This window comes from Microplitis mediator, chromosome 11 (assembly GCF_029852145.1).
Source record: "Microplitis mediator isolate UGA2020A chromosome 11, iyMicMedi2.1, whole genome shotgun sequence".
NCBI classification, from domain to species: domain Eukaryota; kingdom Metazoa; phylum Arthropoda; class Insecta; order Hymenoptera; family Braconidae; genus Microplitis; species Microplitis mediator.
In genome coordinates this window covers 15,577,340-15,597,243 of record NC_079979.1, presented here as the reverse complement: position 1 = coordinate 15,597,243, position 19,904 = coordinate 15,577,340, and the positions used below count along the sequence as shown (strand labels likewise).

At 29.6% G+C, this 19,904-nt stretch overlaps 2 protein-coding genes across 2 annotated transcripts in view; one reads left to right on the top strand and one right to left on the bottom strand.

The window, feature by feature from the left end:
- Nucleotides 1-9,745, bottom strand: part of LOC130677814 (lysine-specific histone demethylase 1A) — a 255,640-nt gene extending 245,895 nt beyond the window's left edge. Inside the window, exons 1-9 of the mRNA XM_057484686.1 lie at nucleotides 9,541-9,745; nucleotides 9,231-9,462; nucleotides 8,993-9,144; nucleotides 8,624-8,902; nucleotides 8,383-8,559; nucleotides 6,444-6,707; nucleotides 6,222-6,359; nucleotides 6,078-6,151; nucleotides 5,855-6,003 (exon numbers count right to left, since the gene is read on the bottom strand). Of these exons, the coding sequence (XP_057340669.1) occupies nucleotides 5,855-6,003; nucleotides 6,078-6,151; nucleotides 6,222-6,359; nucleotides 6,444-6,707; nucleotides 8,383-8,559; nucleotides 8,624-8,902; nucleotides 8,993-9,144; nucleotides 9,231-9,462; nucleotides 9,541-9,564 (1,489 nt within the window). The 5' untranslated portion in view covers nucleotides 9,565-9,745. The remainder of the gene's footprint in view (nucleotides 1-5,854; nucleotides 6,004-6,077; nucleotides 6,152-6,221; nucleotides 6,360-6,443; nucleotides 6,708-8,382; nucleotides 8,560-8,623; nucleotides 8,903-8,992; nucleotides 9,145-9,230; nucleotides 9,463-9,540) is intronic.
- Nucleotides 9,746-13,345: 3,600 nt separating this feature from the next.
- On the top strand, nucleotides 13,346-18,781 carry LOC130677565 (transcription factor E2F8-like). The gene is made up of 5 exons (XM_057484369.1): nucleotides 13,346-13,954; nucleotides 14,017-14,446; nucleotides 15,935-16,187; nucleotides 16,561-16,752; nucleotides 17,619-18,781. The coding sequence occupies exons 1-5, from the start codon at nucleotides 13,647-13,649 to the stop codon at nucleotides 18,518-18,520; spliced, it is 2,085 nt and encodes a 694-aa protein (XP_057340352.1). The 5' UTR covers nucleotides 13,346-13,646; the 3' UTR covers nucleotides 18,521-18,781.
- Nucleotides 18,782-19,904: the final 1,123 nt, after the last annotated feature.

Below are 19,904 nucleotides of genomic sequence, written 5' to 3'. Positions count from 1 at the left end.
AACAATTTTTTAATTCAATGCTCTATCATGGATGTTGAATAAATATATGTATACATAAATATAAACACATACATCTTTCTATATGTAATGTGTGTATGTGAGACATGAGAGACAAAACCTAGACGAGAATGCGTGGGTCGGTGTATCATCAAGATAAGATAAATTTTATTTTATGAATAGAAATCAAAGTTAAATAGGAATCCGTTTTACGACCTACTAGTAATTTGTATATCTTTCTAACCAAATACATTATTTACGTAATCCAAAACTGTAAAAGTTTCTCGTACTGTGACTTAAGAGTATTTACATACATTTATCTCGGTTTTTTTTTTTTTTTATTAATACTGACACATTAACCCCTCGCTGTGACTTCTGTCTTTCCTGATTACAATCTAAAACTATTTTCATTTATTCCGAAATAAAAATAAATAAAATACTGCATTTTAAATTTATGTGTCTAAATTTTCCACAAAAGTATTTTTGAATTTATTTAATTAAATATTTCATGTCAAGATTAATAAAATTTTCCAATAAAAATAAAATATTTAGATTGAAATATTTTTAATAAACAACAAAATACTTGACATACATTTTACGAGTATTAATATTAATATATGAGGATATACTGCAGAAAGTGGGGGAATGTGGTTTTAATAAATGTTCGAATGTTGAGAATGCAAGGGGATGAAAAACGGATATGAGACAGTAATAACAACAATGTCGACTACTCGTTATTTAACTCGAAACCTATAAATATAAGTACTCCTATAATTACTTATACTTCAGTTAATAGCGCAATTATATGAGAATTATTTAATTACTGATGTTGTACTTGAAAAGAAAAAAAAAAAATGATTCAAAGTAAAGGGATCGATTTTAAATTTTACGTTTAAAAAATTGTAAATTTTCCATCGACTGAATTTGAAAAAAAAAAAATAGAATTTTAAATAAATTTTTTTTCGGTACATGATTTACTGTGGGTAAAATGGTCATGAAAAGTGCGTTACGTTATTTGAGCAATAATGATTTTTAAAAATAATTTTTTGACAAGTGTTTGAAAAAAATTAATAAATATATGAGAGTAAATTTATACTAATCTATCTAATTATTTAAAAAAAAAAAAAAAAAAAATGATTCGGAGTAAAAAAATCGATTTTAAATTTTAAGTTCAAAAAATTGTAAATTTTTCATTGACTGAATTTGAGAAAAAAAAAATAAATACATTTTTTTTGGTATATAATTAAGTGTGGGTAAAATGGTCATGAAAAATGAGTTACGTTAATTTAGCAATAATGATTTATAAAAACAATTTTTTGACAAGTGTCGAAAAAAATGAATAAATATATAAGTAAATTTATACTAATTATTTAAAAAAAAAAAAAAATAAAATTAAAAATTGATTTGAAAGTTTACGTTAAAAAATTGTAAATTTTTATCGACTAAATTTGGAAAAAAAAAAAATTAAAATGTAATTTTAAACAAATTTTTTTTGGTACATGACTTATAGTGGATAAAATGGTCATGAAAAATGAGTTACGTTATTTTAGCGATAATGATTTATAAAGACAATTATTTGACAAGTGTTTGAAAAAAAATGAATAAATATATGAGAATTAATTTATCTAATTATTTTAAAAAAAAAATGATTCGGAGTAAAAAAATCGATTTTAAATTTTACGCTTAAAAAAATTGTAAATATTTCATTGACTGAATTTGGGAAAAAAAAATTAAATAAATTTTTTTTGGTATATAATTTAGTGTGGGTAAAATGGTCATGAAAAATGCGTCACGTTACTTTAGCAATAATGATTTTTAAAAATAATTTTTTAACAAGTGTTTGAAAAAAAATGAATTAATATATGAGAATAAATTAATACAAATTTATCTGGTTATTTAAAAAAAAATCTAAGATGATAAAAAATGAAAGATTTAGAAGTTGAACATTCAATAAAACTTGATTCGAATAAATTTAACTCAGAGCACGATTTATTGCCAGTAAAAAAGTAATAAAATTTTTTTTTCAACTTTTAAATATCATTTAACATATTTCACTCAATCTACTTACTGTCCATGGCTGGAACAAATTCAAAATCCCAAGAATTTAAAAATAAAAAAATAACAATTAAACTTTTAAACGAATTTTAAAAAAAATAATCGCGTTGTAAAAAATACTAAAAATAAATTTTCGAGTGTTTAAGAGCTACCGGTTCTATTTAAAAATATTAAATTGTAATAAGTATCTCGTATATTATCTAACAAGCCCAATAATTAAAATAAAATTCTTTTATTTTATTTTCTTTTAATGACCAATTTTTGTTAATTAAAAGTAACTTAAAAGATCCTGTAGCTCGAGATTCCTTGTCTAAAATAAATTAAAAAATTTAAAAATACAATAATTACGTAAACGGAATAGATATTCCAGTCGTGTCGACCAAGGTCTAGCTGTAGTAAGTTTGTAGTAAAATAGAGCCTCGAGGCCTTAAATACGCTATAGACTCACAAGTACCACCTAAGTCAACGCTAATAAAGATCAGTATCACATACCGATCACATACTCCGGGAATGTCATCGACTGTTTAAAGTTAATGCCGCTCGGGCATTAAAATTCTAAACTTTAATACCTCACCTCCGATATTTCACAAACTGTTTCATTAAATAAACATTACTACACTCCTCAGTATCCATAAAATACCCAGTCCATACTTCCTATAAATAAATAAACTAAATAAATTATAATATTATTTTATATATAAATTTACTTTACTACATTACACATTTAATTTAAGACCAAGTACTTTTTAAACTACTCATTAAAAAAAGATTATTTTGTAATTTAACATATTTAAATTAACACATTTATTTTATAACGGCTATTAAAAGATAAATTATTCAGTGTTATGTACTGATTATTGTTGTAATATATTTTATTATTAATAAAATCGACAACAACATTTATAAACTACTTTACTTAATTTTATTTACCACGTTTTTTTTTAACTTCCCGCTAAAAAAAATTGAAAATTTTCAAAAATTCGGAAAGTTATTGGTTCCGGTCCGATTTTTTAAAATCGAATTGCTATCCGATCTTGACGTCTGAGGTTCTAGGAAGCTATTCTGACTATGTACGTGCATATGTAAATATCTGTAACCTTTGAACGGATGAACCGATTTTGATCGTAAAGGTGTCATTTAACGCGGCTTGTTAATATCTAGAAGCTGAGAGAAATTGAGCTTGATCGTTAGAGTGCGTTCGGAGATATTCCAAAAATACATTTTTTTCAAAAATGGTTTTTTTTTTTATAACTTGTAATGTGCTCGGTGGATTGATTCTAAAATCTGATCAGCTCTAGAACTCAATAAAACGCGTCGATTGCTACCTCAACCGTCTCAATCGAGCTCAGAGAGTTAGAAAAAATTATTACTTGTTAATTTTTAAACTTTTCGAGCTCAAAAAAATGCTGGACCGAAAGAACGTACATTTTACTAAAAAAAAAACTTTTTTTTTCTGACGATATCTTTGGAATGAATCAACCGAATTGGACATACTTGGCTGTAATCGAAAGCGCTCACTAAGACTTAGAACTGATTAAATTTGGAGACAAATTAGGCAAGTGGTTGATGAGTTATACAAAAAAAACCTCAAAAAGAAAATTTTTTTCAGTTTCTATTTTTGGTATAGGGTAGAGGTACCGTTTTTGGCCACTTTAGGGCCAGTTTTAGCCACTTAAAAATTAAAAATAAACTAATTTATAAAATATGCGCTGACAATTAATTTTTTTAATATATTCGAAGATACTTTTATGATATTATGGAAATGGAGCAGTGGCCACAAATGCTACTTCTACCCTAACTCCTAAACTACTCGACTGATTGACTTCAAAATATAGTCCTGTCTTAGTGAGTTCTTTAGATTACAGCCAATTAGGCTCAAATCAATCGATGCGTTCCAATGATATCATCGGACAAAAAAATTTACACACAAACACGGACCTCTATCTTAAAATAGAATCGTTTCCTAGGACCTCAAAATGTCAAGATCTGATAAAAACTAAATTTTCAAACCAATAATTTACAATTGTTCATAGCGACAAGATAAAAATGAATAATTATTTTAATTCTCCTGAATAATAATCACCCATGTAAGTAAATAATCCGATTGAATCTAAAATATAATAATAATTAATATGATTTAAATAATTAATATACACAAGGAGTTGAATGCTGGACACTGTAAGTAACGACAAGGCCTACACCAATCCAAGACAGATCCTGAGCACACTGGTATTGGTGTAAGTGCAGTAAGGGTATTCCCGTGGCGATCGGAGGACGGATAGAGTATATCTACACGGGATCTCCCCCTATCGGTTTTTAATAAGCTTGATAAAGTCAACTTGGGCGCGGAAATTGTGGGAGAGAGACCAGAGACATATTGCCGCGGATAGCCGGGTAACCGGGCGTCCTTAGGTTAACTGTACTGCTAACTAACCGAGTAGAGCCATACCAGTGAAAGAAGACGATGAGCAAGTAAGAGGAAAACTACCACGAGGTACGACAAAGAGGTTAACTATCAGCTTAATCTATAGCTATAGGTGTATAAGAGGGGGATGGAACGCGGGAATAATTCACGCGTTATCTACACCATCTTCCACCAGCGCAGTATCTTCTCCGGAACTCCAGGAGAGAGTAACTACTATACATACCACAACCACGCGTACACAAGACAGCAGTTGCTGACTATGTACAGTCTCCTTACCCTCATCCTCACCCTCCTCCTTTGCTTCTCATTCCACAGCACCCACTACTACAGTCATCACTACCACTGTCTCAGACCGGAGCTACTTTTAACGCTGTTACTCAGCATCATGATAGTCTACCTTGGATACCTAGTGTACATACTAGCTTTACACAAATACTAAACATAGATAACAACCCTACAGTTACTACTACAGTATGCCAGGTCGCTGGCCTTCCTTATATTACGCTACTCGATTAGCGGGACGCTTCCAATTTAATGACAACCGATTGTACTTAAAATTTTAAACATGTTGGACATTTGTATTGCTATTTATAAATAAAACTAGTAGATTTACTTCGCTTCGCGGGATCATAAAAAATTATTAGTAATATAAAATATGTAATTTATATTAATGAAAAGTTTTTTAAAAATAATTGAATATTTTTTTTCTAATTGTCTTCAAAAACAACAATTTTGAAAAAAAAAGTCCTGATATCTCAATTTTTGAAAAAGTTTCTTAGTGAAAAAAAAGCCTATTTTTTTAAATTTATAATTTTTTTTTTTGGTTGGATAAAAAAATTATGATACTGAAATTAGGCGACGTCTAATAATTTTTTAATTTTTTTCCAATTGCAAAAATGGTAAAAAAAAATATTTGAAAAAATTACACCTATAGTTTTTTGAATTTTCTATAGATGCATATTTTTTTTTTGTCATCGATTGTTGAAAAGAATTTGAAAATTGTTGACTGTCTGTCAATTCCATGCTCATAAAAAATTGACAAAATTCTGGAAAATTTTTTTAATCCAGTAAAAGAAAAGAAAAAATTTCCAGCCAAATCGAAGGCGGTCGGATTTCAAAGGGGTCGATTTGGCGCGGAATTTATTTGAAACTAAAAAACGATCGATAATCGACAGATTTTATCGAAACGAAATTTGAAAAGAATATAATTTTTATCATCAAAATGATAATTTTTTTCTTTGAAATTCACGCCAGTTTGCGGAGCAAATTTCGTGTCAAAAAATTCATTAGTATTTCCGTGATGGGCATTCGAAAAAAACATCTATCATTTAATATATATAGATATAGATTTATTTAAAGTATTTAAGACTGACTTACCGGTTAGATGACTGCCTGTGAACTCGAAGTCGTCGTCCTGGTCCCAGTGTTTCAAGCTCAGGTTTGACAGCGAAGTAGCATTCGCGAATTCTAGATTCGCGAAGTGCCAGTCAAGAATTTGTCGATCTTTCGATGATAAATAAACGTCACTAAAAAAAAAAAAATACCATTTAGTTCATATTTTAATTCATTATTCAAAAATATATCAGATAATTAAAATTACCTTGGAGGCGAAGCCTCTAATTCTTGTAATTTAGCTTCTATTTCTTTTTGCTGCTCAGCGAGTTGGTCCCACTCCTGTAACGAATAATAAATAAACCATGTAATGGATTTTTCTGCTGATTAAAAATATAAATAAATTAATTACCTTGCAAGCGTAATGCAAATCTCGTAATTTTGACCGAAGTACGAACTCGTGGGTGATATCATGCACTTGCGGCTTACGTTCAGACATTTCTTTGTGGTGTTTATTCAACTCCGCTAGTCTTTCTTTGATGGAAATCATCTGTAAATACAAAAACAATTATTTAATTATAATAATTATTTAGTTAACTAAATAGTTAATGGGATAAAAAAATAAAAAAATTACCCGTTGTTGATTAGCGAGGAGTCTGCCTTGCAGAGACAAAACCGAACGTAAATGAGCAACTTGACGTTGTTTAACTCCTTGCTCTTGTAATCTAATTACCCACTCTAAAGCTTGTCCTAATGACACTGGCTTTGTACTACCAGTTTGTCCTGTAGTACTCGCACCGCCGATATAATTAAAGTCTAATTGGTGTGAGAGATATGACGTCGCTTCTAACAAACGATTAAATTCTCTCTCTACCATTTCGTCTTTATCCTTCGGTACCTGTAATTATAATAACGATTCAAGTTTGTTAATCGAATTCAAAATTTTTTTTCATTAATAAAATATCAGAATACATGTTTTTTAATTATGGAAATAAATTTATAAGCATCGATATTAGTTATATATTTTATCTTTAGAAATTAATTCTAGTCATCAATAATTTGTCTCAAGTAATGGGAATATTTTTATAAATTTTTTTTTTTAAATTACAAACAATAATTTGAATTGCAAACTAAAGTCTGCATTCAGAAGAGAAGAAACTTTAAGGGCATTCTCTGACAACTCTCCCCCTCCTCCACACTTTTTAAAAATTGTCAATGACCTTGAACTGTCATGATAAAATTGAAATTTGACTAATTAATTTTAAAAAAAATTAAAGTCTTAATTGGAAAAGGGACAACGCAGTTAAAATTACCGCCGAGGTATAGATTTTTGAAAAAATTACTTGCAGTTGTTATGAATTAGGAGAAATTTTAGCGTAAAAAATTTGAAAATTCTAATTATAAAAATGACATGAAGATTTGACTAAAATTTATTTTGACTTCTGATTGATATCAACTAAGGTAAAGGCCCTTATACCTGCTCACTTTTCATTGGAGTGAGATTAAATCACTCAATATAAATTAATAAATGAAATGAAAAACCAAATTTTTTTTTTTTAGTTATTTTTTGAAGTTTCGAGTATTAGAATAAAATTTCAGTTTGAAGAATAATCTTGATAATTAATTATTATTAATTTTTTAAATAAGGTCCTTGAGTGTACCCATAGTCGCTCACTAAAAGTTGTGATGTACCATTACTCGATCAACACATGGCCCTATAGTCGCTCAAAGACGATATCAATTAAACTATGATAAGTTTATTGATTTGGACAAATAATTTATAAATTATACTACTTTATTCTTTCATAATATAAAATTTCATGAATTTTAAAAATGTATTTAATAAGATATAGTTATAAGAATTCGAAAAAAATTTGACGGAACCTAAATTTAATCTAACGAATGAACGTTAGAGTAAAAAATGCCCGGCTTTGTGCGATTTTGAGAATAATCATTTAATTTAAATTTATAATCTATCATAAAATAATTTGATACATCATATTTTAATATATTTAGATTCACACATAATTATTTATCAATAATAATATTTTTAGTTGTAATTTTTTTTAATAAATACTGAGCGGGTATAGGGGCTTTTACCTTACAAGTAATTTTTCTAAAATCTACATCTCGGCGAAATTGTAACTGCGTTGCTTTTTTTTCAATTAATGCTTTAACTTTTTTTAAATTAATTACAATTTATTTTGTTACGTCACTTCGTCATTGAATATTCTTAAAAAGTGGGGGGTATTGTCTCGAAATTACCTTAAAAATTAATGTTCGAAATTATAACCCGGATTTCATTATAGGAAATTCTAAAATTCCAAACACTGAATATAATACCCGTCATAAATTTTCAATATTGAAGTTACGATTTTTAAAATTAAAATATGAATTTTTCTTGCATAGACAATAAATTTTAATATTCATCCTCCAATTATTTACTTTTTAATTGCAAATTAAATTACTATCTGATATTATATCATAGTATTTACTGATCAGTTTATTTAGTTCATTTTTTCCCGCGTAAATAAAATACTTTTTTAAAAACATTAATAATCCAAAACAATTACCGTTTGGCCATCACTTTCATACAAAGGACACTTCTGCCTAATTTTGTGCAGCTCCATACTGATCTGTTTACTCAGAGTAGTAACAGGATTACCACCCAGCCCCGTAACAACCATAGCACCCAGATCCGCAATATATGAGCCTTTGCGAAACGTCGCGATTCTTCCTCCCACTCGATCCTGCAACCATCGATTAAATTATTTACAATAACCAACAATTTCTTGGCAAAAAAAAAATACACACCCTCGCTTCCAGAACAATAACTTCGATCCCAAACTGCTGCATCTGCTGAGCAGCGGCGAGTCCAGCGATACCAGCACCAATAATCACAACCTTCCCGATTTTCTTTTCCGGTATCGGCTTTAATCGTTTGAAGACACCGAAATTTATGAAACCATGACGTTCAAGGAAGGCGTGGATACGTCGAGTGAGCACCGGGTCACTGTTGTAAGGAGCTTCTATCGCCGGAAGAGCGTTTTCTATAATCAACTGCTGCTTTGCATTCTCCAGCCACAGCTGAAGCTAAAAATAAAAACAAAAATAAAAATCAACTACTCAAATCAGCTGCCCAATTACTGGAGACCGGCTAATTATTGATATTTATTTAATTACCAAACGATTTCGGATGTGGAGGAAAACTTTCTGAGTCTGTGGTGGACCTGAAGAGACATCAGGAAAACATACAGCTTCAGTTGATGTCAATTTATCGAATGGCAAACGACTTTGGAACGCGGCACCTTCCAGTCCATTTAAAAGTTCTTTGACTAAACAGACAATTAATTAATTAATTGATTAATTAATTAATGAGAAATAAATAAATTGATTTTACTAAGGAGTTAAAAAAAATTACCATGAGGATCTTCGTGATCGCTGTCCTGCTCATCATCATCTTTTACTTCAACTTTGGGAGCTGGCTGTGCCGGAGCAGCCACTGGAGCTGCTATTGGCTCAGTTATTTTCGGTGTCTCGTTTAAATTTTTTTTCTCCGGGGTACCAAGCCCTGTCTTGGATTTATCAGATGTATCAGATGCATTTTCATCTTCAACTTGATTATATTTTTCTTCCATTTCTCTGTACTCAACCTAAAAAATATATTATTGTCACATAAACAATCAGTTAATTTTATAATTTATCACTTAAAACCCACTGACAATACGAACCTTTGCTCGCTTACGTCGACTCATTATTCCTGTTTTGATGTTTTGTTATTTAAATATGGAAATAATTGTTTTTATTCACGGATTTATTGTTTTAGACAAATGTCAAGTAAAACAAACTTGAACTGTTTGTTTTGATACATCGACGATCAACGCTGACCGGCTTACGACAATGAAATGGCGACTTTCAAGATGGGAAACTGAGGCCGCAAAACCGGATTCGACTCTCGAATCTTCGATGGCAAGCGATAATGGCGGGAGACGCCGAGAGAATGTGGCGCCATCATTTAATTTTATAATAGAAATCAGCGGACAGACAACAATTAGGCAGATGTTTATGACACATATATGTGACATGGAAGAGATTACTATCGTAAGAAAATGCTAATTAAGTTTAAATTTCCCGAATTATTTTTTTTAAATACTAACGCTTTAGAATAGTGTGCGCAGAAAGAGTGCGTGGGTGTCTACATCTGCGCATGCGCGACAAAATGGGAAAAAGTTGCTGATGATACAGATCGGCTACTTTATTACCGACCGTAAATTTGAAATTTGAAATTTAAAATAAATTAATTAAAATGAAAAATTGAAAAAAAATGCACGTACGCATTTCACGTTTACCTAAATGTGCATTTTTTTTTTTACTCTCCTTACATTTTATTCATTTCTTATGGAATTTAAAAAAATTGACAATTGTCAGCTGAATTCACACGAGTGTCAATGTAGCAGACAGACAAATTTAAAATTATAAATAAATAGAGGAAATAATTAAAAAAAAAACATTTATAAAAAATGCAATTATTAATTTAAAAATTTTTTAAATGCGCATTTTTTTAATTTTTATTTTATTAATTGTTTACTCTATTTATTTATAATTTGAAATTTGTCTGATGTCTGCTGCATTGACACTCATTTTTAAATGAGTGTGAATTTAGCAGAGATTAGACAATTTATGAATTTAAAATTAATTTATTAATTAATTAAAATAATAAAATTTTAAAAAATGCACGTATGGATTTTGCATTCATCTAAACATGCATTTTTAAATTTTTACTATACTGACATTTTATTCATTTATTCTGAAATTTAAAAAAAAAATAACAATTGTCAGCTACAGAGTCATTTCGCAATGCTCTGCGAGGAGCTGTAGCATATATTTGAAAAATAAATTATGAGAAATTGGTGAAAAATTAAAAATCGTATGTCAAAATAAAATAGCGACAGAATATGATAGAAAAATATTTAAAAAATTAAAAAAAAAACACTCAAGAGTTTGAACAAACCTTGGTGGGGAAATAATATGCAGAAGGGTGTCCTAATACACTTGGAGATTTGATTTAAATTGCTCCAAGTGTATTGCAGCTAAAACACGTCACTTAACTGCTATTTCCCACCAGACGATGCCAGATGATTTTGCTCAGGAACTTGGAAGTCATCAGCTTCAGCCATCAGCAACACTTTACACTAGCACTAAACACTGAACACTTAACGACACCACAAACACTTTGCACAATTTAAATTTTAGAGACACTGTACTTTTTAATTAAACATCGACTATGAGCAATAAATTTTATGGATAATTCCGCGAATTAACTGCAATACTTTGTCTCAATTTAAACGTAGAGAAGAATCTGGACTACTACTGCCGTTGTCGATGATACTGACTGCCGCTATTGGACCGCTAGCTGATACAAAGCAATCGATTTTGCGATTCATTCGACCGCCCCCACTCTAGTAACAATTGAACGTTGAATACCTTGACGCGCAGTGGCGCCACCTTGGCGCGAAATTCGAAAATTGAAATTTAATAATTTTATTAAAATTTATTTGTGTTAATAATTATATTAATTAGACTGAAAAGTATACTCGAAATTTTTTATTTTCATTAATAATTTATTAATTATTCTTATTACTTGCGCCGTAAATTTGAATATTCGAAAAATAACTTATTAGAAATGGGAGAAAAATTAAAAATCGTATGTCAAAATAAAATAGCGACAGAATATGATAGAAAAATATTTAAAAAATTAAAAAAAAAACACTCAAGAGTTTGAACAAACCTTGGTGGGGAAATAATATGCAGAAGGGTGTCCTAATACACTTGGAGATTTGATTTAAATTGCTCCAAGTGTATTGCAGCTAAAACACGTCACTTAACTGCTATTTCCCACCAGACGATGCCAGATGATTTTGCTCAGGAACTTGGAAGTCATCAGCTTCAGCCATCAGCAACACTTTACACTAGCACTAAACACTGAACACTTAACGACACCACAAACACTTTGCACAATTTAAATTTTAGAGACACTGTACTTTTTAATTAAACATCGACTATGAGCAATAAATTTTATGGATAATTCCGCGAATTAACTGCAATACTTTGTCTCAATTTAAACGTAGAGAAGAATCTGGACTACTACTGCCGTTGTCGATGATACTGACTGCCGCTATTGGACCGCTAGCTGATACAAAGCAATCGATTTTGCGATTCATTCGACCGCCCCCACTCTAGTAACAATTGAACGTTGAATACCTTGACGCGCAGTGGCGCCACCTTGGCGCGAAATTCGAAAATTGAAATTTAATAATTTTATTAAAATTTATTTGTGTTAATAATTATATTAATTAGACTGAAAAGTATACTCGAAATTTTTTATTTTCATTAATAATTTATTAATTATTCTTATTACTTGCGCCGTAAATTTGAATATTCGAAAAATAACTTATTAGAAATGGGAGAAAAATTAAAAATCGTAAATCAAAATACAATGGCGGCAGAATATGATGGAAATATTTAAAATATTAAGAACGAACAAAAAAAAACACGCAAGTGTTTCGCGCAAAAATGTTTTTAACAAAAAAAATTTTAAAATGGACTTTTAGAAAATTCTAGAATCAGTACATGCATTATTTCTTTTATTTTATGAATTTAATTGTTTAATCTTTTTATAGATAATTTAAAAATTGTCTTATGCCTGCTACATTCACACTCATCATAAACATTTTGTTATTTTTACTCTACTTACATTTTGTTCGTTTATTCTAGAATTAAAAAATTGACGTCAGCTACATTCATGATACTGAAGGTAGTCGACGTCTAATATTTTTTTTTAAACGATAAATTAAGAAGAAAAAAAATATTTTAAAAAATTGCACTCATAGTATTTTAAATTTTCTACATGTGCCAATTTTTATTTCTTTTTTTTTTTTGTTATTTATTTGTTGAAAAAGAATATCCAAAAATTGTTAGTTATCTGTTAACTTCAGAATCATTTTTAAAAAAGTGTGAATGTAGATGATCCTGAAGTTAGCAGACATTTAAAAATTTTTGCATTTTTGTTTCTCAACAAATCAGTTGCAAAAAAATAAAATAAAAATATGCACATGTAGAAAATTTAAAAAACTACAGGTGCAATTAGAAACTATAACTTCAGTATCATGAATGTAGCAGAAATTAGACAATTGAAATTTGAAATAAATAAATAAATGAATTAAAATAATAAAATTTAAAAAATCCACGTACAGATACAGGACATTTACATGAGCTGAAACTCTGGTTTCCTGGGAATTATTCGAATTATCAGGATCTGCGTAATAACCTGCCCTCTCATTTGAACTCAACTTTTCTGCGCCTGGACAAAAGATGGGCAAAATGAAGTCAGTCGCCGAAAAAAGAAAAGGAAAGAGCGCGTGGCGCCATCTATTATGCTTATACTGGACCAACACTCACAGGATTACAGAAACTTACCATGAAAGTATCACATACTATACTATGGTATGTAATTAAACTGTAGTAAAAAATTTTTGATGACTGCAGCAGTAGTAAATCGGCGGGAATAAAAATATTTAACCATATTTTTTTTTTACAATACGTAAAATTTTTACAAATAAATAAATAAAACCATTTTTCAAGTGATAAAAATTCAAAAAAAATTATTGCATCAAATATTAATCTGCTGTATTGTTTTGAGTCAGTGAATTATTAATAGTCAATTTAAAAAAATGAAATTAATAGAGTTTTAGGTTAAGTGAAAAAATTTTGATAAATGTTTAAATAATGATTGAAAAAAGTGATTTAATTACTGAGTAAATTTGAATAAATTCAAAAAATGGAGATTGGAAACCGCACTCCGGAAAGAAAAATTCTTGGGGAATTAAGTAACACAAAATCAGAACCAATTTCACCAACAGCCAATCTGAGATTGTTGACATCATTGGCATCAAATTTAAAGAGTGTTGCTGATAATAATTATTGTGTCAATAAAATCCAACACAGTACTAGTAATAATATTAATAATAATAATAATAATAATAACAGTAATAATTCCAATGAGTCTCCAATTGCATCAGGATCCCTAGGAAATGGACTAAAATTACTACCAAGAAAACAAAAGTCTCTGGGACTGCTGTGTAATAAGTAAGTTAATTAACTTATTCTACTATTTAAATTGATAAATTATTAATTAACATATTTCATAGGTTTTTAAATATGTACCCGCTAAATTTAGAGCACGAGACCCGCGAAATATCACTGGACAAAACGGCTAAAGACTTGGGTACCGAGAAACGGCGTATCTATGACATCATAAATGTGTTGGAGAGCTTGGACATGGCTTCAAAAGCTGGGAAAAATCGTTACCTGTGGCACGGACAGAGCAACTTGACATCGACGCTCGTGAGATTAAAGTCCACGGCAATAAGACTCGGTCTCAGAGAACAGATCCAGGATATACAGAAAAATTACCGGGCTTATACTAATGACAACGATGAGACCTGTGATGAGTTGATGATGTCACTTGAGGAACCGGTTGATGAAGAAACTTATTGCAGTGATACGGCTATCAAGGAAGACAAGAGTCTCGGCGCAATGTGCCAGAAATTTGTCATGTTGTTTTTGGTTTCTATGAAGGTATTTTACTTCGCATACATTTTTTTTGCTAACTAATTATCTGAGGACAAAATAACCGTAAATATAAATTATTATTTGAATAAAGAAATTAGTGTAACGGTACCGAAGTCCACTTCCGTTTTACGGGAGGCCGTTTCCTCATCTATTTCAGGTATACACGTGCTGCGGATGCTCCTACTTCCTCTCTAGATGAGACTGAATCAAAAAATATAATCGAGTGTCTGAGGATGGACATTAACCGGAAGTATAATCAAAAATTCTCATTGCGCGTGATATTTAACCACGGAAGTGTTACAATTTTACTCACAACATCTCTACTCAAGGGAAGTAACTACAACTCTACTCACAGTTTTTTTTTTACTCAGGTTTAACTCTACTCAGTTATATGTTTACTCAGCTCCGACTAGACTCAGCGACAATACTCACAAAGAATTGCTATTTTATCGGCAGATTGCCATGTCTACTCAGAACCTAACTACCTTGTACCAACTTTATTCAAAAATCGTTAGCCCTAATAGCTCAGCTCAAAAATTTATTGATTTTAAGATTTCTTTACTTTATTACAACATTATTCTTAGACAACTCTACCCAAATTTCTGAGAAGAAGAAAGCACTTTCCTGCTTACTGAGTTGTTTACTTTTTCTCAAAAGTTTGGGTAGAGATGTCTTAGAATATTGATGTAATGGAATAAAGAAATCTTGGAATCAAGAAATTTTTAAGCTGAGCTATTAGGGCTAACGATTTTTTAATAAAGTTGGTACAAGGTAGTTAGGTTCTGAGTAGACATGGCAATCTACCATTTTATCGATAGGCTAAAATACGTAAGTAAAGTTGTGATTGAGTAGAGTTGTAGCTGAGTAAAGATATAACTGAGTAAAAAAAACTGAGTAGAGTTGAGGCTCAGTAAAGTTGTGATTGAGTAGAGATGTTGTGAGTAGAATTTTAACACTGCCTCTAACCACAGTCATCACAAGTCTATACCTCTGTAGACTAGACACTACTACTGTCAGGAAATAAAGAGACTCTGGTCAAAGTGGGCTTGGAAAAACCCTCCCTGGCACGAGTTCCCTGTACTGTTGATCCCTGTACTGGCCCCCTCTATAATCACTCAGATTCCAGACATTCCATCAACACAAAATTGCCCTCATCCATCACTGAATAATTTTCTAATCTTCAAGCTCTTAATCTTGGATTTTATGAAACAAATAAAGTTATATTTATACCCGTCAATTATTTTTACAGTATCCAGCCTACTGTACATTTCATTACTAAAATATATTTTTAAAATTTTAATTTTTCGCGCCATTGTCAAATTCGGAGAATACTAGAGCTAGAGAAGTTTTTACTAATTAAAATACATGTGATTTATTAATGAATTCAAATTTTATTATTTTCCCGCGATTATATTTAGGATTATTTTGTCCTGAGTAAAATTTAACAGAACCCAATATTTTAAGACTTATGATTAAATAATTTTTTTTGTTTAGAATGGAGTTATTAATTTAGAAATAGCGGCTAAAGTTCTGATACTTGACAATACGGATAACCAATCAGAAATGATGATAGACAATGGCTCGAGATCGAGGTTTAAAACTAAAGTACGCAGATTGTATGACATCGCCAACGTTCTGACGGCCATCGGACTGATTAAAAAAATTTATTTGTTTGATCGAGCGTTGAAAAAACCTATTTTTAAATATTTTGGGCCTGATGTTGAGTCTACGGAGTCATTTGACGCTGGTAAATATTTTTTTTTTATTTACTTCAATTACCAAATAATTATCTAGCAATTAATTGTTTTATTTTCCAACAAATATTTAATTTAATCATCAAATAGAAATTTTTTTGTCCAAAAATACAAATATTTAATTACGATAATTAATTATAAATTTTTTATCAGAACAAACAAATGATCTCATAAATTTGCAATTTATTTTTTTATTTGGCGTTAAATTCATTGAATAAAAAAAAAAGTGAATGTCGATTTTTATAAGTGACGCGTCGCCAAATTTAAATTAATTAACTATTTAATAAAAAAGTAAAAAAATATTTTGATTACTATCTTATATAGGATCCTGATTAATTAGTAATTAATAATAAATTTAATTTACAGACACGCCGATTAGTAAAATATATAATTCATCAATTGGAATGTCGACGCCAGACAAACGTGTGACAGGACATTGCCACAATAGTTATGCCGACACATCCGCGAATTCAAACTGCAAAAGCTTTATCCAAAATTGTTACAGTACTCCGACCATAGACAAGCGTAAATTACGCAAAAGAAAACTATTTGATGCTGGTAAAATATTAACATTTATTAGGGTGGTCGTTAAAAATTAAATTTTCTCTTGCGCCCTATAAAAAGCTTCTTTTTAGTAAAAACATACATGAGGAATTTGGTTTTTTCTTTTTAAGTAAAAAGAACACGTGCCTTAGGACGATCAAAGTTCCTTTTTCGATACAGTCGTGGTTTTTTTTTAAATATCTCATGAAATATGCAGATTAAAGGAAAAAATCATAGGAACAATTTTGTAGGAAATTAACTTCTTAGCAAAAAAGGTTATGTTCATTTTTTTTATAAAATGCGTATTTATGAAGATATTTAAAAAAAACTTTTTTAGATCTGAATTGAGCGTTTTAAGGATTACAAATTTAAAAAAAAAATTTTTTCTAAGTATATAAAAAATATAACAAGCATTAAGGATTGATATGTTACGAGTTACGAAGTTGTCTATATTTAAGAAAAAACTTTATTTTTAACATTCGTAATCTTTAAATGCTCAATTGATAAGATCTAAAAAAGTTTTTTAAAAATATCTTTATAAATACGCATTTTATAAAAAAAATGAACATGACCTTTTTTGTCAAGAATTTAATTTCCTACAAAATTGTTCCTATGATTTTTTCCTTTAATCTGCATATTTCATGAGATATTTAAAAAAAAACGCGATTGTACCGAAAAATGAACTTTGATCGTCCTAAGACACGTGTTCTTTTTACTTAAAAAGAAAAAACCTAATTCCCCAGGTATTTTTTCACTTAAAAGAAGCTTTTTATCGGGCACCTGAAAAAATTTAATTTTTAACGACCGCCCTAATACTTTTTTATCCTAATCACTTATTATATTAATTACTTAATTAATCAATCAATTGATTATAATTACAGACTCAGCATCATTTTCACGAACAAACAGTCTTCCAAACCTTGATAACAAATCGCGATCACTAGAACGTTTAGACGACTCAATATTGCGTGTGGCTGAAATGGAGCTGGAAAAATTAAATTCCTCCGAAGAATTAAAACCAAAGGCATGTACGAAATTACTGACCCGATATAAGTCGGATTCGTGTATAAAAAATCATGCAACAGAGCATCAGCCACTAGCGCTGACATCATCATCACCGTCACCAATAAATCAAACTGTCAAGACTGAGCCAAACGATTTAATGATAGAACCTGGGCATGAAATAAATAACCAAAGTCTAACGCAGAGTTCAAGTCCCGCATACCAGACTTTGAAAGTCCCGCCGGTAATAAATTCAAAAAAATTTACATCTGCAGTCGTTAAAACTAAACCTGTTCATAAAATAATGAAACTCATACCCATCGGAAGTATTTCGACGCTTCAAGATCCACACTCTCCAAGTAATAGTAATAATAATAATAGTATTAAAAAAATATTAATTCCTAAAGCTGCGGATGTTGATAGCAGCAACGCAAGAGTTACTAAAGTCGCACGATATAAAATTGATCAGACAAAACCAACGCGCGTTATTAATTTGACTAAAATAGACCCTAATAAATTGATACCTATTAAGCGGAGTGATTTTAAATTTTCATTCGCTGATGTTAAACCTCTGGTTGTACAGCAGCATGATCACCATCAGCAGCAGGTTGTTGATAACACGATTAATTTAAATAATAATTCTGGCTATGCGATGCTGACGCGCATACAGGCGACTAGTGTATCACCTGGTGATACTTTCAAGGCTATTAAAGTCGGTAATACTTTGCAACTTGTACCGATTAATAGCAGCAATAATAATAATAATGATAAGAGTAATTAAAATTATAAAATTATATTAATATTTTTACTTAAAATGATTTATTTATCAGATCTAATTAAGAAATTTATTACTGTTTAGTTAATTACAGACTTATTATTTTTTGAGTTTAGATTTTAATTTTAAAGATTTAATGACAAAATATTAATCATTGACTATTGATGCGTTTAAAATTAATTTGAAAATTTATTTAGTGTATATAAGATAAATATTATTGATTTTATCAATTATTAATTTTGTTGATATTGAGGTAGATAATTATTATTATTAATATAAGTAATAATGGTTATATAATTAATTAATAAGAGTTTAAGTGAACATAATTATTGTACTGTTATTAAACATTTTTTTTTATTGTTTAAAATGAACTTTTAAAAATTATAAAATAAAATTTATTGAGAAAATTATATTTAGTATTAATTTAAAATATTTTATTAATTATTAATAAATGATATTTTTAAAATATTCAATGTTTCATTTATTTGGTTTTTTATTAATAGTAATTTTTTTTATTTTTTAATCAGCAGAACTTTAATTAAACAATTTTTTTTATTCAAAGACGATTGTAAAAAAAGGGGGGTAAGATGATCAGTGCGGGAAATTGAATTTTTTCTGTAACCGTGACCCATTTTACTTCAAAGTCAAATTTAAAAAAAAAAAAATATTTGAAACTTTAAATTGACTGCCAATTCGGAGCTAAGAATTTCTAAACAGAATTTTCTTTATTAAAAATACGATTGTGAAAAAAACGGGGCAAGATTATCAGTGCGGGCAATTGAAATTTTTTTTTGTGGCTCATTTTACCTTAAAATCAAATTTAAAAAAAAAATTGTTTAAAATTTTAAATTGACCGCCAAGTCCGGGGTAACCAACTTGCCCCATCCTGGTCTACAAACCGTAACTAAGAATTTCTAAACAAAAATTTCTTTATTAAAAGTACGATTGTGAAAAAAACGGGACAAGATTATCAGTGCGGACACTTGACATTTTTTTTTGGCCCATTTTACTTTAATCAGATTAAAAAAAAAAAAAGTTATTTAAAATTTTAGAATGACCGCCAAGTCCGGGATGTCCAACTTTCCCCATCCTGGTCTACGAACCGTAGCTAAGAATTTTCAAATAAACAAATTTTTTTTTCTAACAAACAGTGTCTCATTTTACCCCGATGTATAAATCTTTCAACAAAGTAATAAAGTAAAATTTATTTGAGTAAAAGAAAACGCGCAGATGTTGGGTATATTTAAAATTGACTCATAAGCCAGCGCAGATTTCTACTCAGTGGAAATATTCTCCATACAATTTAAAATAATACTCAAAGATTACACAATTCAAATACGTAGAGATTACACAATCTCAACAAAACAAACTTTTCATCCCCTCAACAGCT